Here is a 24128-nt window from a genome sequence, read left to right on the forward strand (position 1 = left end):
CCGGATGGACTAGACTCCATAATGCGTGTGTGTGAGTAGGGCAATGTCTCAAGGGGACCCCCCCCCCCAGATAATGATGTTGACATGGTTTCAGAGAAGGGTGATTCTACCCAACTCAGGAGAGAGCCTGAGTAATAGTTTCCCCACATCACCCACTTTCATTATCATCCAAAAATGCCTTCATGGTTGATTGTGCTGAAAATGATTGGTAAAAGCTGGGATGAAAATTTTATAAATTATTCTGATTTATCTTGTGATGGACACGGCTGGCAGCAAAGCCTTCCATTAATCTGAAATTGCTTTCTTAAAAGGAGATTCTTAAACACACACACACACAAAGAAAGGATCCTCTTAATGCTGGTGTGGAATAGTGGGTCTGGAAATTCTGTTATTCTTCACCCAGCATCCTCTATGCCTGATATTAACAAATTGTCATTGCTGAGAAGATTCAAAGGGGGGAGTTAAAATTTATTTATCAATCTATTCATTCTGCAATTTGAATACATCCTCCTGTAACAATTATGCTAAAAGCTGGGGATACAAAGATGATTAAGACTTGGTGCTCTCAGGAAGTGAAAGGAAAAGACCCATAAATCGACATTTATAACACAATGTGATTACTTCTAGAGTGTGTGTGTGTGTGAGTGTGGGTGTGGGTGTGTGTGTGGGGGTGAGCTTGCACATATCAGATAAGAATAATGAATTACTAAAAATGCAAATGATAGAAGGTGATAAGATCACAGACTATGGAGTTACTCAGGTTGTGGCTGGAATGAACCAAACTTCAGCACATTGAGACAAGGATGCTGAATGGATGTATGTTAGGACAGATGACAGGAAGGCACATGCCACAAAAAAAGCTAACAATTCCAAGAAGATTATTTGCTCTAAAATATGATGCTTCCTGGAAATAAAGTTCCATAAATACAACTGCTACTTGAATTGTAAAGACACATGGAAGCATGTTCACCACCCAAGCTTTTTTTAAGTGTAGCAAAAGCTCTTTTTACACTTAAAACTATCTAATCATTGTAAAAAGTAGTCAATTTGCCTCTCTTCTTAGAACCATACAGCTACTTAAAGTTTGCAGGTAACTTTTCTCATCCAGTTTAGAAACCTTAGGGATTAGGCATCTGAGCCGCTATGCCTTACTTTTGGACTTTATTTGAGGAATGGAAGACCCTTGTTCCTTAATGGCACCCTTGGTTGAGATTCCACAAAGGAACCATCTGCCATCATTGTAAGAGATTCAAGCCTAAAATGTAGAGTATTGATCCTAAAATATTATGAGGAGTATCTAAACTTCAGAAGAAACTCCTGGAATCTTAGATTTTGAGGAGCCCTTAAAACAAGAATCCTCCATTGCTACTCAGGCTGTTGTCTAACATTTCCTTAAAAACCTCCATGTGTGTGGCTTCCCATTACCTGCTCAGTCAGGGCATTTGCCTTGTTTGGCAACAGCATTGACAGACAGTCCTTCTATGGAGATGGCTTTTGTCTCTCCCAGTTCCAGCCCAACCTAGAAGAGTGACCTCTCATTATCATGACACACATTCAGGGGGAGAAGGCGGCCATTACCCTCCCTCCCCTGACCCCAGAGTAGTCTTTGAAGTGAGGTGGCTGGCTCTCAACTATTTCCGGGAGAAAAGACTCCTTATGGCATTAGGGTGGGGGAAGAGCTTCTGAAACAAGCTGCAAAGGGTGGTACTTCAACTAAACCTTAGAGAGAGAGAGAGAGAGAGAGAGAGAGAGAGAGAGAGAGAGAGAGAGAGAGAGAGAGAGAGGGAGAGAGAGAGAGAGAGAGAGGGAGAGAGAGAGAGAGAGAGAGAGATAGATCACAGTTCTTTCACAGTTCTTTTGTAATTTCTTGGATGAAGAAGCAGCTCAGCTTCCTAATATGATTGATCAAATCTTGGACCAAAGGTCCACGGAAGTGATTTTCCTGGGAGGCGAACAGTAATGAGAGAAATGGGTGTTGCTCAGAGGAACTACAGTGCTGATATGGATGTTTCTCCAGCAAGCGCATGCACTTAAACTCCTATCTTCCGGTGCCGTTCTGGTCTTCCATACATAAATGTTTAATTCTCCATTTCGCCATCCATCAGCCCGCTGCTCTGGGAAGGGTCTGGGGATAAAAGCTGCCTCCTTTGCTCTGCCCGGACCTCCAGATGCACTCTAGGCTCCAGAGAGATTCTAAAGAGCTGCTGTCAGGAGGGGGCCCTTGATTAATGACTCCCTGGGACATTTTGACACCCCTGCATGGATGGGAGAGATAAGAGCCTGGCCATGGCTGCCAGAAAGCGCTGCCTCAGAGAAGTGAGGCCAAGGTCAAAACCATCAGGAAGTCCACTGCAAAACACAGGGCTCCAAGTTTCCTCTGGGGTGTGTGTTGGCCTGCAAAGGCCAGGGAGAGAGCAGGAGATCATTGCAGAGCACTCAGAGACAAGCCAGAGACAAGACAGATGGTGCTGAAAGGGAGGCCAGAGACAGAGGAGTCATCCACAGATTGCTGAAGTAGGAGGCGCCATTGGGGATTAGTTCTGGAATGCAGGATTGCTTCTGTCAGAGGGAGGACTGCTTTGTGTCACCAGCCTATGAGTCCGCTGGATTGGAAGGGGGGTAGGTAACCTGTTCAGTGCAAGAACAGCTCAAATCACAGGACTTTGTGATAAATTGCAGCTCTAAGTTTTCAAGACCTGGAAACAATCTTCTCCGCGGTATGTGTCCGCACCCAGGAAGGCCCTCTCGCCTCTCACAGGAAGTGTACATGTCAAGCCAGAAATACTGCTTTCACGGACACACTCAAGGCACCATCAACTCCCAGAAGAGGATTAGCAAGAAGGCGTCTCCACGATATTCACCTCCCGAATGCATCCCCTTCCCCCATCATAGCTCTTCTCTCCACACTGCCTTGGCCTAGGCCAGTGGTCAGCAAACCGTGGCTTGCAAGCCACACATGGCTCTTTGGCCCCTTGAGTGTGGCTCTTTCACAAAATACCACATCTTGGGCAAATCTATTTTGAAGAAGCGGCATTAGAAGAAGTTTAAGTTTAAAAAATGTGGCTCTCAAAAGAAATTTCCATTGTTGTACTGTTGATATTTGGCTCTGTTGGCTAATGAGTTTGCCAACCACTGGTAGGCCTTTAGTACTCACAGCTTAGATTATCACAGTGGACCTCTCGTTGGCCTCCCTAATGTCTCTCCTAGTATCATCATAGCTAGTGTCTACAGTCAGTGATCCTCAGAGGTTAGCAGAGCAGGTGTGGGCAGGCAAAGGGATGGTGGGAGGGGAGAGGAAGTATATAGTGAGCATTCTTTCATATATATGTTCTTATTGATTTTAGAGAGAGAGGAAGGGAAAGGGATAAAGAGATAGAAATATCAAAGAGGTAGAAACATCCATGAGAGACATCAATTAATTGTCTCCTATGCACACCCTACTGGGGATGGTGCCCACAACTGGGGCATATGCCCTGACCTGGGATTGAACCAGAGACCTCTTGGTTCATGGGTCAACACTCAACCACTGAGCTACACCGGCTTGGCCAGTGAGTATTTTTTTAATAAGATCCAGTTTGAATAAATATGTTCATATATGCACATGCACCCATAGGGCATATAGGAACATGCATATGTTTAGATATAGGTGTGTGTTAACATAGATATAGAGGAAGAATATCTAACTAGCTATCTGGCTATCACTCTGGTGCACCCTGTGACTTTAGATGTTTCTTGCCATCATTCTTAGACATCTATAAAAAGAAAGGTCCTGATCATAGGATTTCTTAAAGGTCTCTCCTGGCTATAAACTTCTCAGACCTTTTGTGGGTCTGAGATGACATATTTGTCAGAGGGAGAAAGTATTGACCTTTAACTTTATTGTCAGAGAACTGGTACTATAAGCAAGGTCCCATCACTCATTCAGTAAATACTTATTTACAGATTAGGTGCTGCGTGAGATGTTGGGGTGACAGTGGTCAGGACCATTTAGTGTCTACATGAGAGGCTCACAGTTTTATTGGAAGAGACAAGCAAGTAGATGGGCCAATTTCAATACAATGGAGTGATTTTGGGGGGTTACTCAGGGTATTAATTACCCCCCACCAAAACAGAACATACCCTCTCGAATAAGCCAAATGGAATATGGGAAAGAAGAGACTGATTTTAGGAAGTAGTTTTGTTCAAAGAAAACAGGCACTTAAAAAACAAATTTTAGCAGTAGACAATTTATTTTTTTTAAATATATTTTATTGATTTTTAACAGAGAGGAGGAGAGAGGGATAGAGAGCTAGAAACATCAATGAGAGAGAAATATCCACCAGCTGCCTCTTGCACACCCCCTACTGGGGATGTGCCCGCAACCAATGTACATGCCCTTGACTGGAATCGAACCTGGGACCTTTCAGTCCGCAGACCAATGCTCTACCACTGAGCCAAACCGGTTTTGGCAGCAGTAGACAGTTTAAACCAAACTATTAAGAAGTCTGTTGATATTATTTTTGAATAATTCTCCTATTTTGGCTGCGTGGTCACCATCCCAGCTGAGCCTCCCACACTTCTAGGTAGACTTGTGAAAGTGGCAAAGGGAGCTGCACTTTGAGTGGTCAGAGCTCCCAGTCCAGAGGCCCAGAGATGGTAAAAATGCCTCTTAAGACCATGCAAGGGGTGGTAGGAAAGCCCAAGGGAGCAAGTGTATGGTTTCTTATTGGTCCATCCAGCGTCCCTGCTTGGGAAGGTGAGGCCACTTCTAATGCATCCTAGAGGGCACACACCTGAGTCCTCCCGAGATCCTGCAGCTTCTGGCTGGAGAACTCCTAGCTCCCACATCAAACCCCCTGGTGGTGAACCTGTGGGTGGGAAAGCAGGTGCTAGCTCACACAAAACACCCATGCTGTCTGTCAATAATGGCCAGACTTCCTTCTTCCTTCTAGCTCACTGATGAATAGTATTCCATTGTAAAGCTGCTGCTGCTTCTTCTTCTTCTTCTTCTTCTTCTTCTTCTTCTTCTTCTTCTTCTTCTTCTTCCATTCATCTGCTTCCATTTGGCTAGTGGGAATAATGCCTTGATAAACATGAAAAAGCAGATACTATTTCAAAACCCTGTTTTTATTTCCTTTGGGTACATGCCCAAAAGTCAGATTGCTGGATCATAGAGTAATTCTACTTTTTAATTTAGGGAGAACCTCCACGCTGTTTCCATAGTGTCAACTTGCATCCCTACCAGCAGCACACAAGGGTTCCCTTTTCGACACACCCTTACCAGCACTTACCTCTGGTCTTTTTGAGGATAGCCTTTCTGACAGGTGTGAGATGATCGATAGCTCATGAGGTTTCGGTGTCATTTCCCTGATGACTATGATGTTGAGCATCTTTTCATGTACCGTTAGCCAATCATATATATTATTTGAAGAAATGTCTATTCAGTTCCGCTGTTCATCTTTAAAATTGGATAGTTTAGATTTTGTTATTGAATTGAATGAGTTCTTATATATTTTGGATATTAACATTTTATCAGATATATAGTTTGCTATTGAATAACTTCCTAAATATTAATTCTTTGGTTAGTGCTTCAAAGGGCTTGGATATTTTTGTGACTGTTGATGTTTTGTTTATTAATTTCCAAATGCATCCTTTGGGGCACAGTAATTTCTATAGATTTTCATTTTCCCAGACAGCATAACAATTTACCAGTGCACAAATTTAAAAGGTTAAATTACTTTATTTTTCTGTACTTGGTTATCTAACAGGTGAAAACATAATTTTTTTTCTCATTTCTGATTACAATTTGTTCTTTTATGCAAATTATTCTTTACCAATATATCTATTATAAACTGGGGTGATTTTTATTATAAATATGTCTAAATCCTATAGGTATTTTAGATGCCATCACCTACACTGATGATTTTAAGAACATTTTTTTCTGAATTTGATTTTTTAATTATTTTGTTTTATGTTACTATAGAGTAAATTTTTATTTTATAGAAGATAAAACTGTTGGATTTTTCCCTTAAAAATTTTTATTACTTCAAAATTTGCAAGTATTTTTCTCCTCAAGAGATCTCATAAAGTATCGATTTTATCTTAATTTTCTGTGCTTAGATTATTTTACATATGATCCCTTTATCCATCAGGAACTTAGAATATGCAGGGTGGCCTAAAAAATGTATGCACCCTTTAACAGCTAGTAGGTCAATTTTGAAATGAAATGTACTTTAATAAACACTCTCTTTATAATTATTCAAAGTGTGTGTATACATTTTTTAGGAGACCCTATAGTTGCAAAGTATATATTTAAATTTTTATTCCCTCAAAAATTAGCAAATTTTACAAACATCATTTATAAAATGGCTTCTTCCCTTCCATTGCACACTGATATGTTGGAAGTCACATGGGTAAAGAGCACATATAGGTTTTCCCATCTGTCCCACTGACCCATTTGTCTGATTTTGTATAAGCTGCAAAATAATAGTTTTATATCCCAGAGAGCTGGCATCTCCTCATTATTTGAGTCATTACTTGACATGCATGTGTACAAATGTATTTTTTAATATTTTTATTGATTTCAGAGAGGAAGGGAGAGAGAGAATCATTGATCGGCTGCCTCCTACATGCGCCCCCTATTGGGGATCCAACCCACTACCCAGGCATGTGCCCTGACCGGGAATCAGACCATGACCTCCTGGTTCGTAGATCGACCTTCAACCACTGAGCCTCACTGGTTGGTCCAAATGTCTTTTATAATAATTTTACTTGGTTGGAGGGCATTTCCTTGTGATGTTCTATTTAGGACAAGCTGACTATATGAATTTACTGGTAGACAAAAGGTTCAGTAAGCAAATGACTTGTTGCACACAGTGGAATTTCACAGTAGAGCCACCTCTTAGGGATCGAAGGCAAAGGCCTGGGTTCCGATGGTGCTCCCTGGGGACCAAGTCTTTTGCCAAGCAGAGATCTGGGTAGGAGTGTTATGGAGAAAAAGCATGAGATATTTATTTCTACTTTCCGACAACAACATTAAACAAACAGCACAATAACAAGCCGATGACTGACACCGGGTTTAGATTCTACCTGCAAACAAAGGGAGCAAAGCCTCTCTGACCGGGAAAGGGAGGGGTGATTATGCAGGACAGTCACGTCAGGGGCCAGCCTTTCCCCTGGCTCAGTTCAAATATTATTGCTTTTAAATGTCAGCATATCACCATTGTGGGCATGTGTACTTATTAAAACTCCTCTGTCCTGAGACATTTCCGGTGGACACCTTAGAGCTCAATGCATATTTAAATTTTAATTACCACTCCCAGGACAGGGAAACTCAGGTTCAAGCTGAATTGTCTTAAAGAAAAGCATTAACTTTGACTAAGATGCTCCCATGGGTGTGGCCCATTGTCAGGCACCGCACATCCAGGGCCACATCCAATACTCTTTTTAAAAAACTATATATTTTTTATTGATTTTTTACAGAGAGGAAGGAAGAAGAATAGAGAATCAGAAACATCGATCAGCTGCCTCCTGCACACCCCTTACTGGGGATGTGCCTGAAACCAAGGTACATGCCCTTGACCGAAATCCAACCTGGTACCCCTCAGTCCACAGACCAACACTCCATCCACTGAGCCAAACCAGTCCTGGCCACATCCAATCCTCTTGACCTCTCTAAGCCAAAGGGGTGTTTCTAAGCTCCCATTTTATAGGTGATGAAATTGAGTTGTAAGTTTGGGTGCTCCACGTGGGCCTTTGAAGATACCTGAGCACTGCCTCACCCCATCCTCACTCACAGGCATCTTTAATGGCTTGATAACACTGCAGAGAAGTCTTTCCCACATGTCTGAACATCTCTTAGAAGGAGCTCGCTTCTTCTCTTCCAAAGGATGGTTCAGGCCATTCTGGGCTGGCTCTGGGCTGACTGAACCCAAAACAGCCAACAAACAAGAGCAACACTCTCTATTCAAAGAGATCTAGTGCCCTTAGAGTAGGGATGGGGAACCATGTTCCTGTCAAGGGCCATTAGGATATTTATAACATCATTCCGGGACTATACAAACTTATCAACTTAAAAGTTAGACTGCTATATTTGGTCAAACATTTAATTAACTCACCCCTATGCCTTGGCAGGGCCAGGCCAAATGATTTCATGGGCCTTATATGGCCTGGGGGCCAGATGTTCTCCACCCCTGCTTTAGGGTTCTGATCCAGGCTCTATGTAAGTCAAGAAAAACAAAAATGTATGTTTCTCTGCAAAAATACAACTCCGAGGATCAAAGCGACTGATCATTGCTTCTGAGTGACATCCTCACCATTTCATGAAACAGGGAAACTGGCACATGTTGTGCTTTTAGGGCCACATCCTTCATTCAGGGGTACCAAGCAAATCTGGTTTCCCCCAACTGTCAAGGCTTTCACTAAAATACCCCAGGCCTCACCCTGAGTGAAGCTGTGTCCTCAACATCTAATCCTGAGATCTGTGTGTTGCAGGAACATGTCTCCTTTTTCTAGAAACTGGAAGGACACCAGCATTTCAAATCATCATTCTTTCATCTTTGCAATCTCTCAGGTGACAGCATCTCAGTGCCTTGTTTGAGCCATCAGAGCCCCTTGAAGAATGGACAGGTGACATATCCCTTAGCTGGCCTTCCTGAAATCTCCTTCTCTTGTCTGTTTGTGAGAGGAGTCAGGGGCCAGGCCATTCAAGGGTATGCCCCCTCATGAGGGTCTGCAGTGACAGGATCCAGGTTAGGGGGTTGATATTGGAACAATTGACATCTGATCAGTATGGAATTATTTTCTGAGTCCAGCTGACCGCACATTTTTCTTTGCAGCTGCAACTTCATTAAATAGGGGAGTGAGTTTCCAACAAGAAAAGGTCAACATTTCCATTCGGGCATTCAGACATCTCCAAGATGGGTCTGAGGCTTTAGTGTTCTATTGATTCAGCCATCCCCATGCTGAGCACAGAACTCTGCCCAGAATAGATGGGCTGCGTCGATGCATGCTCACCAGTGGGGCTATTTATTTTCCATTTGATTCGCAGGGCTATCAAATATTGAAGTTGAGCGGACCGGGGTAATTCCGCTTCACCATAAATTTGCAAGGGAGACTTGACTTTCACACCTGATACCTTCCTGAAACTAAAATTCAGGGAGAGAGCTTGGAAATAACCATGTTTTCTCCTGCATGCATTCAGTCCATGTTCACCAAACACCCACTCAACATAAAAACGCTCAAGTAGGGATCTCCAGAGGAGACACTGACTCTGTCTGAAAGAAACTTCTGGGTTAAGTGACACAGAAGTATAAAGCACTGTTGCCTGGACAGCAGTCATTGCCTCAGCAAACATTGCCTGAGGACCTGAGATGAATCTGGACCTGAGTAGGCACCACCAGTAGAACTAACTTTAACAACAGAGGTCAGAGGAAGGTTCTGAATAGCCACAAGGGAAAGAATAGCCTGTATTGACCGGAGACACATGAAAGGTGTCAGGAGGTGGTGGTGAAGTTGGCTTTGGAATGAAGGTGATTCTCTGAAAATAAGCAACCACTTATTCATTAGGCACAAACCAGGGATATTCTCTATTTGTACAGCATTTATATGATTTTATTTCCTATCATCCCTTGGGTGATTCTCAGTAGCTCATTCCATTAATTCCTACGTAGAGACTCTGGCATACTCTCTCTGTGTCTTAATATTTATACTTCTAAGACTTCCCATAGACTACTTGGAATTATGAATAGATGAGGAAGTCTTGAAAAGCAATTTGGCATTCATGGAAAAAGAATTTTAAAACGTTCATGCAGGGTTATTATGAGCCAGCAATTCCACTTCCGAAGATCTACTTAAATGAAATAACCTAGAACACAGAGGAAAATATATACACATAATATATTTGTAGAAGTATTTTTATCATACCATCGTTTTTCATTCTATTATATAGTAAAAAAAAAAAAGCTAAATAGATTATAAGATGAATTTTTAAATGATAGCACATCCATATGATGGATTTCTATGCAGCCATTAAAATAATGCTTATGCAAAATTGGTAACATTAAAAAAAAATGCACATGAGCCGGGCCGGCATGGCTTAGTGATTGAATGTGGACCTATGAAACAGGAGGTCATGGTTTGATTCCAAATCATGTTCGGGTTGCAGGCTCAATCCCCAATGTGGTGCATGCAAGAAGCAGTCAATAAATGATTCTCTCTCATTACTGATGTTTTTATATACTCTCTCCATCTCCCTTCCATATATATATATATATATATATATATATATATATATATATATATACTTAAAATACATATGTTGTTAGGAGAAACATGCAAGTGCAGCAAAATGCATAGAAAAACTTGCTGCCAAACCGCGGCTTTCTAGCCATATGCAGCTCTATGGCCCCTTGAGTGTGGCTCTTCTACAAAATGCCACGGCCTGGGCGAGTCTATTTTGAAGAAGTGGCATTAGAAGAAGTTTAAGTTTAAAAAATCTGGCTCTCAAAAGAAATTTCAATATTTGTACTGTTGATATTTGGCTCTGTTGAAATGAGTTTGCTGACCACTGACATAGGCAAGAAGCAGAGAAAAGTGAGGGACAGGAAAGGGGCAGAAATGCAGACACCCAGAGTCAGTGTGAACTATTTTTACCCTTTATATCTACTTTCATGTATAGTCTAGGAACTTTTCGAATGGAAAGGCTTTTTTTTTTTTTAATGTGTAATGTTTGCAGTAAATATTTCAGGGCACTTTTTTCTCCTCCTCCTTGCCAGGGGGATGTTTTGTGCAGAGCCAGCAGCCAGATGTCTCCATTTGCCTCCCTTCCTTATCAGGCAGGAGCCCATAAATCCCCATGTGCTTGAGGCTTCTCAGCCCACACAAGCAGCCTCAGACACAGAGGCCGGCTCTCTCCCCGCCTGGTCAGGGTCATTTCCGCCCAGGCCACCCGCAGAATACAGAGAGTCTGGCACTTTTAATATACAGTAAACATACATATTTCTGTAACTTGTCTGGTGCTCTTGACCCCTACGTGGTGCAAAAGAGAAAACTCCAGTTCTTTCAATGCACACTTTGTTCTAATCCTGCCGCATGCGCCGTGGTTTGCTTTCCCACAGGGGGCAGTGCTCGCACATCACAGGAAGGTCTCTGCCTCTTCCACTCAAGCCTCCTGCTCTCCCCGCAGAGTTTGCCTCTGGATTTCCATAAACGCCTGCAGCCTGTGTTTAGCCATGACAGTGTGCTCTTCTCACATGGGATGGCCTCTTTCTTCCCTTTGGGATGAAATGCTGATGATTGTTGCCCCAGGTCTTCCACCCTCTGCAACTCTCATGACCCCTCCACCCCCCACCCCCAGCCCCACCCCTGATCACACAGCCTGAGATTTCGTCCCAGTAACTCAGGTTGCCCAACAGCCTCCTCTACCCTTGGGTCTACTGCTAAGACGTGCAGACACGCATAATCTGATGCACCCATCTTTCTTACCACTTTCTACCATTCCAGCAAGGGCAGTTTCACTGTGTCCAGCTAATCAATAAACAGGTAGGCATTGAGTGCCTGACCCATGACAAGAATAGTACCAGCTCCATGTGAAATTCAGAAAAAGAAAAATGGAGGCCCTTACCCTCAGAGAGTGAGGAGTCTAGCAAGGGAGATAAGTGTGGTTAGCACCTAATCCTAAGGCATAGCAGTTGAGTGCTGCAGAAGAAGGAAGGAAGGAAGGGAGGAAGGAAGAGAGAGAGGGAAGGAGGGAGGGATGTAAACTAAGACTTATTAAACCCTTCCAGATGCTAAGCACATAGAAATCTGCTACAGAGACATGAAGTCAAGGGTTTGAAAGCACTACATAAACAGTTTCATAGACCAGAAAGATAAATGGACACTAAGTCTGTGGGGGAGGGGTGAAGTTGGAGCGGAGGTCTGGCAATCCAGACTTAAGAGATAGAAGTTTAGATGGATAAAGCAACATGGTCAGGGAAGCAAATTGAGATCCTGTGTGGACAGAGCACCCGCTGTTCCCTGCTTTGATATGTCAGGCTTGGTGGGGGAAGAAAGTGATCCCAGGACTTCTGAAATGATGGAGCAGTGAGCTTGGCGGTCCCTTTCCCCAGCACAGAAACAACTTAACTGGTGAAATTATAAAACATAACACATAAAACCCCCAATTATTTAAAGCATCTAGAAATTGTCCCAAGGACATTTTCCAGTGAAGAGATACATATTCAAGAAAATGTGCTAAATCACATTATGAAAAGCAAGAGTCCGTGGTGTACAAGCTAAGACCAGCTTCCTTACCCCACCCCCATGTTATAAAGCTCCACCCTGAGCCCTCCACACTGGACAAGGCCCTCTACCCAACTTGAGTGTGGGGTCACAAGCCCACCAGGGAGGGGCAGGCTGCCTTCAGGCTCTGTGCTCTACTCCAATACTGGCTGGGAGGTGAGAGGCTGTCTCCACCCTTCCATCCCACTCTCCTAAGCGGGGAGCTCTATTTTAGGGGAACAGGTTAGGGATGCTTCCCTCCCACATCAGGGATGGGGGTGAGTAGCACTTCTTGCGCATGCCCACCAGCCTGCACTGGCCCTGCCTAAGGGATGATGGGAAGGACCATTTATCCCTTTGTATTCACCGAGGCAGTAACCTCTTTGTATCCCCACAGATGCCAGGTGGGCCTAAGACTCATGAATGGACATCTCTAGACAATGTCCCCGCTCATGCTCAGACAAGAGGCCTTCCCAGTCCCAAGGGGGTTGGCACCATCCTCAACTGTCCCCCTCCCCAAATCGAGTGTTTATATTAATTCCTCACCAGGAAGTGTTGGCCTCACCCTAGATTACAAAGCAGATGGAGTGGAGTTTATAGTTCAATCAGGAGTCCAAATTAAAGTCATTGGCTCTTTCTTAATGGGATTAATGGGCGTTGAGGGCTCCATCCTGGCAGCTGGAAAAGCTGCCCGGCATTGGCAGGAGGCCTGCCCCGTGTTAAGTGCACAGAGGTACGCCAAGCAGCTAAATCCCCACCTCCTGGGACTTCCGGTTTGGATCAGGAAGCCTGCCGGGAGGCCTTGTTTATTAAGGCCAGAAAGTTTTGTGACCTAATTCTTCCTTTTTTCCCCCCGCTTCATTTTATTAAGCTTTAAGTTCTGATGGTCCTTTCATTTTAATTGTTTTTAGCATATCCTTTCACGCTTAAAGTGTTTTTTGTTTTTGTGGTTTGAGTTCTCTTTTCATTATGGACTTGACGCATTCTATAAACCCTGGAGCTGTGGCAAGCTGCGATGGCTCATTGTATGTGTCAACCGGGCTAGACAACAGTACCCAGATATTTGATCAATCATGATTCTAGATGTTTCTGTGAAGATGTATTTTAGACGAGATCCACATTTAAGTTAGTAGACTGTGAGTAAAGCAGATTACCTTCCATAATGTGGATGGACCTCATCCAATCCATTGAGGGCTTCTAAAATAGGAAAAGACTGATGTCCCCAAAGGAAGAGACAACTCTGCCAGCAGACTGCCTTTGGAAGCAAACTGCCACTCCTCCCGTGTCTCCAGCCTGCTGACTTACACTGCAGATTTGGAACTCGCTAAGCATCTACAATTAGGATAGCCAATAAATCTCAGTTTCTCTCTCTCTCTCTCTCTCTCTCTCTCTCTCTCTCTCTCTCTCTCTCTCTCTCTCTCTCTCTCTCTCATATTTATACCCTGTTGGTCTGTTTCTCTGGATAACTCTAATACAGGAGCCATCATTTCCTCCACATGGAGTAAACATAAAACATATGCAAGCACAGAAATAAGCACACGTGAATACAGTTTGTAAATTTAAATTATAATCAAGATCCACCTACCAGTATAATGATCTATAATGATCTATACTGACACCACCCACTCCCATTTAACAAGATGTCATAGGCATTGATCATGTCACCATATTACTAAATCATGTTTGAATCATTACTTTTAAAAAGCTACTTATATAACCCCCTGAGAGAATGTGCCACAATGCCCGTATGCTGGTGCTGGGCATTTGCTAGTAAGTTGCTTCTGATTCCACTGACCATCTTGTGATATATACACACATGAACATACTTTTCCATACTTGGATGACATCCCTGGGTAAATTGCTCATGTGACCATTTAGCTCATGAAACACACTGCCAGATTAATTCCCCAAAGAAGTATTCCAATTTTCATATCTGCCAAAGAAGCATGAAAGTTGTTGCCCTGGCCAGTGTGGCTCAGTTCCTTGGAGCATCATCCTTTGTATCAAAGGATCTCCAGTTCGATTCCCAGTCAAGATACATGCCTGGGTTGTGGGCTTGATCCCCAGTTGGGGCAGGTGCAGGTGCAGGAAACAACTGATGGATGTTTCTTCCTCTCTTTCTCTCTCTAAAATCAATAAAAGCATGTACTTGGGTGAGAATTTAAAAATAAACAAATTAATGTTAAAGTGTTGGTTTCTCTGAATTCTTACCAGTGCTTGTATTAAAATTTTAACTGTTTTTATTTTGGTTTCATTGAAATAGAGCAGTTCAAATGCTAATTTAGTTTGGTGTGTAGTTATTTGATTACTAGCTGATGGTATTTTTATACATGGTTTCCTGGCTTATTGCTAGCCAGTTGCATTTCTTCTTTTGTGGTTTGTTCCTAATCTTTGCTCATTTATCTGTTAGTACCTTATTGGTTTATATGAGCCTTCGGGATATTAAAGGTATCATCCCTTTACCTAAAGAATTTCACATAAATATTTTCCTTCCTCCTCTTTCGCCTTTGCTCCTGCTGCTCCCACTGCCTGAAAAAAATGCTCTTAGACCAGATGTCCTCTGATTAGCTGCTCATTTCCACCAGGGCTTCCCTCAAATATTACCTTCTCTCTGAGGCCTCCCCTGGCCAGACCATAATACTGAGCACTTTCTCCTCCATCTGGCAGCGTGTTCCCACTTCCCCCAGTTTATACATGTTCTCTCCTTACCACTGATCACTATACAACTACATACAATGTTAGCTAGAATCATACATGTATCGCCCAATCAGTCATGGCTATGTCTGCCTTCTCCCGCCACTCGAATGACCTAGCAAAATACTTTTGCTAAATATTAATCAGATCTGACTCTCCTGATTCAATTTTTAAAAAGACTGCCAGCCAGGATGTTCTGTGCTTTAGCCTCAAGGATATTTGCCCTGGAGAAAGCAGACATAGCCTGAAGCCAGATAGCTTTGCAAGCAGTTTGCTACAAGATTAAACCCAGTGAAGAAATAATAGCAGCGAGAGGGGAGATATTGAATGCTCCTCCTCCACTTTCAGTGAAGACCCAGGGGTGTGATGTCCATCTGACTTAGCTGACCCACCGGTCACTCTTTGGCATGACCCCAAGAAACTGGGCATCAGTCAGAGGAGATGGGTCACAGAGTGATTAAGGAAGTGAGACCTTAGACATTAGATGGTTCTACATAGCTTGCCCAAGCAAGGCATCTGCTGGGACTGCATTTGTGAGTCGGGGCCCAGTCTGATCTGAGCGTGTTTTAGGGAAATATCCATGGAGGAAATTCCAGCCCTGTCAAATCTAAATCCAAAGCATGATAAACATACTATCACAGCCTACGGGTGAGGAGGGAGAGAAGATAGCAAAGGAATTCTTGCTAGTATATGCATTCCTGGTAGTTTGGAACACTCTATGACATAGAACATGAAAGGAGGGATTTTTTTTTCTTTATCCATACCTATATTCCTGCCCCTATTATTTTCTCTGCACCAATTCTATGTTGGAAATCTACAGTGAAAAAACACAAGAGGGTCCTTACAGGAGGGCTGGGCTGGTTTGCCAGGCCAGCACCATCACAAGGACCTCTCTACTAATTCATGAGAGAAACTTGAAAATTCCATTTCCAAGTATTGCTATTTCTTTCATCTTCCAGTTAGTGCTTGAAAAAAATAAAAGAAGAAAATTTCATAGCACAAAATAATTTTCAATTTCCTGAGTGCTACATGAAGTAAAATGTGGTTAAATTAAACTCATCAGAAATGTTATAAAAAAAAGTATCCTAATGAAAATTATATGTCTTCAGACCTAAATATTTTCAAAGAATTGTGTCTATAAAAAAAAGAGCACTGTTGTTTAAAAAAAAAAATGAGCAAAAATATATCAAAGATAAAATTGCTTTATATTAGAAATGTCAACATTTGTGCAATTCTTGACAAGCTGTAAACCAAAGTTAATGTTAGATGCAATAAATAATAAAAAACATTTATGTGAGCAAAAGAAGCTGCAGCCCAGGAGACACAATTCTGAGCACTTTAACTTACATGGACTATAATATGTAGCATGATATTAATCACGTGCCATTGAGGCAAAGGGGAGCTGCCTTTTACAGAAAAAGTTCCTGTCCAGGTTCCCCATTTATGTAAGTGAAGTATCCAAATTGAGCTTTCTGATTGGTCGGTATAGATGCAAATGAGGATACGGTCCGTGTAGTTCTGATTGGGCGGGGCAGGTCTCATTTTGTAGGTAGAAAGATGAAACCTAGGTTTTTCTGTAGTGTTTGATTCATAAGGTGGGAATAAGCCTGGCATAGCATTGAAAGCTGAGTTCAATCTGAGATTCTTCCAAATATACAGACCAGGGGAGGAACCCCCATCAGCACAGGGACATTCGATTGTTATTATTCATAAATTCATAAATCTGTGTCTTCGATTCACCCAGGGGAGTTCATCTCAGCAAATTAATTCTTTCTTGGGGTTCACAGTAAATGAACCTTTCGTCTCAGGGTTCACAAAGCTGATCCAAGTTTCAAATACCATTTGATGCATAGTTTCTATCTAATTAAAATATAATTCATAATATTGTGAATTTATTATTATTATTATTTAGTAAGGCATTTAAAAATTATGTTGCCTCTTGCCTTGCCAATATTGTGCTACATAGTATAGTCCATGTAAGTGAATTCATGATCGGATAATTAGTTTTCTTTAAGATATATTATTTTTTGGGTGGTAGGAAACTTGATTAACAGTTCAATGAAACAAAACTACCATGCACTCACTGAATTGTACTCTATTGTTGGCTCAAGAAAGAGAAATGAGACAGTGACCTGGTTTTGAAGTTTGGATCCTGTGCATGCTCTGGAGAGAGTCTGAGACTCTCTGGTCTGCAGTTTCCAATGGTAACATAGGGACTGTAGCATGTACTCTGTCTTCTCAAAGGAATGAGGTCAGTGTTTTGTATCTAGGACATTCCCTCCCACGCAGTATGAGCTGGAAGAAGTCTCACTAATTGAAGAAAAGTATTAGTGAGTTAATTAATATCCCCTTCTTATTTTTCAATGCATTTGACATACAAGGATAAGGTCTATGTTTCTAATTATCCTTATTAATCGAACACAAGTCAGCATTACTCTTCAACACCAGAGGGACTCACCTCCCCACGGAAATACCCCTTTAAAGTTGGGAGTGAGCAGCGGACCCGATAGAAACACAGGCACTCCTGAGACTTCAACTACCACCTGATGACTCCTACTCCACCTGCCCAGTCCTGTGTCTGCAGTGAGTGAGCTGCATGTCCATGCTTCTGGTTAGTTGCTAGACCATTCCATCCAGAACATCAGCACCTCCAATCTACATGTCCAATCCAATCTTAATTCAACTTCCTTTCCCTAAATCCACTTCATTAAAATTCACAACCCCAGGTATAAAGATCACAATCCCTCAATTTCTCAGGTAAGGGAGCTTAAAATCACACTGGCATTCTCTGACCAGTCATCAAATCCAGGTAAATCTCATTCATTTAAGAAGCATTGATTGTATGCCTCTTATATTTCAGGCATCAGGCATATGAGATAAGATCCCTGCCTTTTTTTTTTTTTTTGCCATTTTATAACTTTATTTGACAATCAACAGTTAGTTCTCATCCACATGAACTGTTTGTAGATTTTGAAAGCGTGACAGGGACATAGGTGACCAACATTTCCAGCTTGTTTGGTGAATCTTCCCTCCTCATTACATTTTTTGGATAACCGCACCAGGATACTGTTCCTTTGGCCCAGACAGCTTTGTTGAGCCTGGATGTCTGCAGGTCCCATCTCCTTCAGGGAAAATGTCCACATCTCTCTGCATGCCTGAGGGGCACGCTCCTTGAAACCCACTCCCTGGATGCGCTTGTGGGTGTTGATAGTGTACTCTCTGGTCACTACCTCGTTGATCGCAGAACAGCCTTTCTTCTACTCGCCACCCTGCTTTGCGGGAGCCACTCTGCCTGGCCATGTTGGGAAGGAAGAATGCCAGGTATTGTGGGAGAGGGAAAGCCCAGCCTTGCCTCTTGAAGCTTCCATGCTGGTGGGGTCGTGAGGCCCACAGACCCAGGAGAAACCAAGGAGCCAAGTTTAAAGAAAGCTGCAATTGATGCAAAAGACATCAACAAAGGGTGACTTGCTTCAGAAGGAAAGGGGGTGCATTCTATCTGCAGGAGGACCTGACAGGTGGCTGGCGAGCCTGAGCACAGCACACCGAGAGGAGGATGGAGGAAGATGATGATCTTGGAGAGGTTTGCAGGGCCCGGGCCATGGACAGCAGGGAAGTAAGAGGATCGGAATTTGTGCAAAGACTTGGGGAAGCTGGTGAAAAGACTTCAGTGGTGGAGTCACGTGATCTGAGTGGTGCGTCCCATGGCTCTGGCTCCTTTGGGAGGAGAAGTTGGAGGTAGACAGAGACTATGAGGCCACTGTGGGCTTCCAGGTCAGAGGTGAGGAAGATCTAGACCTGCAGGTGGCAGTGCCGGAGCAGAGAAGCTCTGCCTCTTTGCCGTCCTCAGCTTACTGGATTAGGCTAAACCCTCCATGGACTGCATTTTGACTTTCATTAGCCCCTCCCGGCATGCCTCTGGGGTGATATGCTCCTAACCCATCCTCCACACTGCCTGCCAGGTGGACGTGGCTGCTCTTCTGCTCAGGGATCCCCACTTGTCCCTCAGTGTCCTGCAGTCTCTCCGAAGGAGGTGAAGGATGTTGCACAATGACCCCGGAGCAATTCTGAACACTGCTGACTGGGTCGCACCTGACACATGGAGCCATACTCTCTGGGCACCAGGATTGTGTATGTTTAGTAAATTCCTCCAAGTGGTATAGATCATCTGTTCTCCTGAGTCCCCACCATTCCCAGGACCAATGACCTATAAATTTAGCTACACACAAGATCTACCTAGGACCTGCAGCACTTGGCCTGACCTCCATTCACGGTTCACATCTCACCATCTCCCATTATATCTTTTATTCATTTTGTTCCTTCAGTCCTGAAGAAGAGAAAATACCGAGTTACACTGTCTAGGGAGGTGGGTAAGCATAGAAGTAAGTGGGAGACCATAAGACAAGCAGATAGGCATTTCGGAACAGATTTGGGAAGATTGAAAGATGTCAAGGAAGGTAGCAAGATTCATTCTGCATCCTTTAACCAGCACAGGCTCTGGAAGATAAGGCTCATGAATCGACCTATGAATCAGGAGGTTACAGTTCGATTCCTGGCCAGAGCACATGCGTGGGTTGCAAGCTCAGTCCCCTGTAGGGGGAGTGCAGGAGGCAGCCAAATAATTATTCTCTCTCATCATTGATGTTTCCATCTTTCTCTCCACCTCCCTTCCTATTTGAAATTAATCAAAACATATTTTGAAAAATATATGAGATGATGATGAAGGAATAAATGAATGAATGATGAATGTAAGCAATACCCACTGCCCAAGGGCAAGAAGGACAGAGAACAGGGCAGTGCTCCTTTTAGCGGAACCGGAGTCAGAAAGCAGTGAAACGAGGGAGGCCCAGGGAAATTAAGGTTGCTTTTAAGGCAATAGATTCCAAATGAGAAAGGACTCCACTACCTGGAAAAGACACTTTATTTCCAAGTTTCCAAGAGGGTTCTACAAACAATAGAGGCTTAAGGTAAAAAAAGAGAAGAGAATAAGAAAAACAAGTATTTTAAGTATTGAAAGGAAGACAGCCTTTAAAAAAAAATAAAGCCTTAAACATAAAAATGTGAAAACAGACTTGTCAAATGGAATCCAAATACACCTGTAGGAAAGAAGACCATCCACGGTGTCAGGGTTACTGAGAGCTGCCTCCTTGTCTAAGTGCCATTCATACTCCTTGTACGTGATGTCTTCATTTCAAATTCAATTGGAGAGCTGTGCAAATCTAGCAAAATATTCTTTGGATTACAAAAACACGATATAAAAAGATGAACAAAACCGGCAATTATGGATGTATCGAGAATGTGCAATCCTTCGCCGAAATGAAAGATTCCAAAGTGACATTGTCCGCAGGATTTATTCCACTGAAGCGCTCAGACAACTTGATTGAAATGCAAAGGGAGATGGAAAGTGTGCACTTTCGTGGAAACATTTCTCTTTGTATGGATTTTGACTCAGTCATAAAAATAGTTCGTAGCAAGATACCAAGAAATGCCTCAAAGAAATGTTCACAATAAAGTAAAAAGAAGCAAAAAAAGATTAGTCTAAAAAACGTCTGCAATCCAAGAGCAAGCACATGTCCCATTGCAGGGGGGAAGAGGACTTGAAGCGTTAATTCCTTTGTTCTGCGCCCCCCCACCCCCCCGCCCCTCCTCCGAGTATTGCTGTGCTTCTGACCTTTGACCTGCCTGAGCTGGTGCGATGTCCTTCACAGATGTCGCTGTCCCCTGGCAGCTGGATGGGACTGCGGGAGACGGTAGGCAAACTCACGCATCAATGGCATTGACCCTCAGAACCCACCAGGGTCCCTGCCCTCATTCCGAGCCCATGGCCCAAAGCCCATTTTAAAACAAAGGTTTGGGAATGAATGGCTTTCTTTGACAAAACTTAAAACACCATCTTATTTTAAGAGAAGCTAAAATTAAGAGGAGAAGTGAGCAGTTTTGACCATCAGAGGCATGACACCCTGGCAAAATCAAAGGAAGGGGACAGAAGAACATTGGGGATCTGATAGCTATTTGTGGCAAATTTATATTTTTGACTCTTCTCACCCCCACCCCCAAAATGCTAGGTTGGGGCATAAAATCTACATCTTGGCCTAGCCAGGGTGGCTCAGTGGTTGAGTGTCAACCTAAGAACCAAGAGGTCAAGGTTCCATTTCCCGTCAGGCACATGCCTGGATTGTGGGCACAATCCCCAGTAGGGAGCATGCAGGAGGCAACTGATCAATGATTCTCTCTCATCGATATTTCCATCTTTCCCTCTCTGAAATCAATAAAAAAATATATTTTTTTTAAATCTACATCTTTAACTTTAGAGTTCTGATCATCTCATTTCCTCTCACAGATTCATCTCTTGGAGCTACCGAATTACTGATAGACAAGATAAATGCATATGATTTAACAAGTATTGCAAAGTCATAGACTGACCCAGATCTTTAGCACCCTCCTTTTCCAGAGAGTGTGCGAAGAGAAGCCAGGAACCTAACACTGAGATTGAACAAACAAAGCTATGCACGATGTTACAGAATCTTATCCGAAAGCACATTTGCAAAACACATTTGATTTTAAATAAACAATAAAAGCAGTGGACTCAAACAGATCATAAATAGGGATATTCAAAGATCACAGTATCTTGAATTAGAAATATAAAGGGGTCATTAGAAATACTCAGTTTTTCCAATGTTAAGAACCAAACCCAGGATTAAAAAAGAATCTTTTTTTTTTTATTTCAAAGGTTGCTTCTTATATTGAAGCTCATATTAAAGCAACAGTACAATGTTCATAAAATATAAGTGTGATGCCGTAACATTTCTTACATGTCAGAATACTGATATTTGTATGTATACTAAAAATAAGAACTTTAAAATTGTACAAATAGATACATTAAAAATGACATAGAAATAGGGCGCCTCTCACTGAAACAAGACAGTTATATCTGGCACATATTAGTTTAGGATGAAAGTAGAAGCAAAAAAGATTTACAAGAATCAGCAGTAACAAGATTGATGCTCAAGAGACATAATTGTACATTGTATTGTACATACATCGTATGGGTTTAAGCTGGCTGAATAGTATATATTTCAAGTTTAAAAATGCACTACGTATAGAGTGTCCATAGTTTAAGGCGAAATTACAGCTCAGAACTGTTGTCCTTTCTAATTTTGTGGAAGCTTCTTTGACAAATAAAAATAAAAAAAGGAAGAAAAAGAAGAAAGGAGGACTTAGATGTTCATAACACATACACGATTCCCCTTCATTGTCAAGTTCACCGTTAGGTTTCTCCTTCGCTTAAATATTCCAGGTGCCACGTGGTTTCCCTCCAGCGAAGCTGGTACACACTTGAACCTTTGCCTTTTTTGTGTGTGAGAAAAGGTACTTCACAGTATTTACCACTTTGATGTCCTTTCGGCTTTACGAAACGTATCCTCTCTGGAAAATGTTGCTAAAGTTTTAAATGAGACCTTTCCTTGATTTAAAAAAATACCTGTTTCCATATCTCCTAGGTTCTCCAGAACGCCAGACACAGTTTTGTTTTGTTTTTTTAAGGCCAAATTTGTATCGTTATTGTTAAGAGTCATCATCAAAAGTGTCTTTGGAACCGTACAAGTCCGCTAGTTTCTTAAAACGAGGTCCCCAGTTCTGTAGGTAGTCGTAGTCCAAGTCTGAATCGGTGGTGGCCGACTCCAGGGAGCTCAGGGACCCGGCCACCGAGCCCCGGCCTTCGTAGCCGTAGATTTGGATGGAGTCATAGGGCGGGGCGGTGGGGTCATTGTCTGCCTCCTGTATCCTCGTGTTGATGAAGTCATCAACATCCACGCTGTTGGGTGCTGGCCGGAGCCCAGGCCTAGGCATGTACTGGTACTCGGGCTTGATGTCTTTGCGCGGGATAAACCCGTTGATGCCATCGGGGTTCTGGAGGGTGGCAATATCAAAGGCCTCCGTGTCTTCCTCCCCGCCCCCTTCATCGTCGTAGGTAATGATGTTCTCCCGGACATCTTCCTCTTCGAAGACGATGAGCGGCTCTTTCTTCTGCCTCCTCAGGGTCACGAACAACACCACAATGACTACAAGGGAGGAGAAGGCAAGTGAGAACAGGTGCAGCCCGGTATTCCCTGTCTGGGGGATGCTGCTTTCCTCAAAGCACAGAACTGGGAACCCTTCTATGAAAAGAGACATTTACCTAGAACCTCCACAGACGTGCTACATGCCCTCCACCCGCTCTCCCTCTGCAAAACGCTGCTAGGACAACATGATATCCAAACAAACCGTCACGCTGGAGCTATGTTGAGCTTTTTACAAATGAGTCAGTCACTGCTTGGAAGTCATCTTCCTAAGAATTGGGAGCGTTCTATAAGTGATCCGCAGCCTTTTAAACATAGCTGAGGCCAGTTCCTTCTGGCAGAGGGAGACAGCTGCCTCTCTAGGTTACGGACGTGACTGCTCACAGGGCTCAGGCCTCCCTGTGTATGGAAGGCGATGCCCTGCTCCTTCTTCCTGCCCAGAGCTCTGGAGTTGGGGTCAGCCTGGACCTACTCTTCGTGAAGAATGGTGCTATAACTTCAAACCACCATACAGAGGAGGGAACGTTTACAAAGTCCCCGAGAGACAAGTGTTCTCTTATTTGATTGAAGGGAGGAAAAGAGCATCGTCTTGAACTCCAGGCGAAGGAGGGGATCCCACTGAGCCCAGACAACATGGGCGAGTGGGCAGAGCTGCATCCGGGGGAAGATCAGGCAAGGTTCACTCTTTCTCTGTGGCCTCCCCCTGAGGGCTTCTCCACTGTTCCGTTAGGACACTCCCCCACACTCAGCAACACTGGAGAAGGTGTTCGTGGCTGAATGTGGCAGGTGGTCTGAGAGCCACCTCTCCCCACCCCCTCCCCACCCCTGGGTCCCCCATCACAGTGAGATGCAGGGATGAGTGCTGGCACCTGCCCAGACCGTACCTAGCCCCAGCAGCTCACCAAGCAGTGTCCTTCCTCTCTGACTTGTTCTTGACAACACTTTGCCCAGACCACTTCCTCTCACTTGCTTTGCTTGGCTGACTCTGTCTGATCCTTCATCCTGGAAACCTTCCTGGCACCAGATTGAGCTCTTTAGCACCTGCTTCTTGCACCGTCCTGCCTCCGTTCCCACCGCCATCATAAGCCTTATCAGGTGGTACACAGCCTGTGAATGTCTTAGCGCTCTTTTGTGTCCTGC

At 43.3% G+C, this 24128-nt stretch overlaps 1 protein-coding gene and 1 pseudogene across 3 annotated transcripts in view; both read right to left on the reverse strand.

The window, feature by feature from the left end:
* Positions 1–17871: 17871 nt before the first annotated feature.
* On the reverse strand, positions 17872–19737 carry LOC311610180 (large ribosomal subunit protein eL31-like; annotated as a pseudogene). The gene has a single exon. The product of its transcript is annotated as a large ribosomal subunit protein eL31-like (transcript).
* Positions 19738–21628: 1891 nt separating this feature from the next.
* CDH11 (cadherin 11) overlaps positions 21629–24128 on the reverse strand; it is a 121482-nt gene continuing 118982 nt past the window's right edge. For both annotated transcript variants that reach the window (XM_084861027.1, XM_084861026.1), the window contains one exon: positions 21629–22991. In XM_084861027.1, coding sequence (XP_084717153.1) covers positions 22495–22991 — 497 coding nt within the window. In that variant the 3' untranslated portion in view covers positions 21629–22494. The remainder of the gene's footprint in view (positions 22992–24128) is intronic.

This window comes from Pipistrellus hanaki, assembly GCF_964339955.1.
Source record: "Pipistrellus hanaki genome assembly, chromosome: 15".
Lineage (NCBI taxonomy): Eukaryota > Metazoa > Chordata > Mammalia > Chiroptera > Vespertilionidae > Pipistrellus > Pipistrellus hanaki.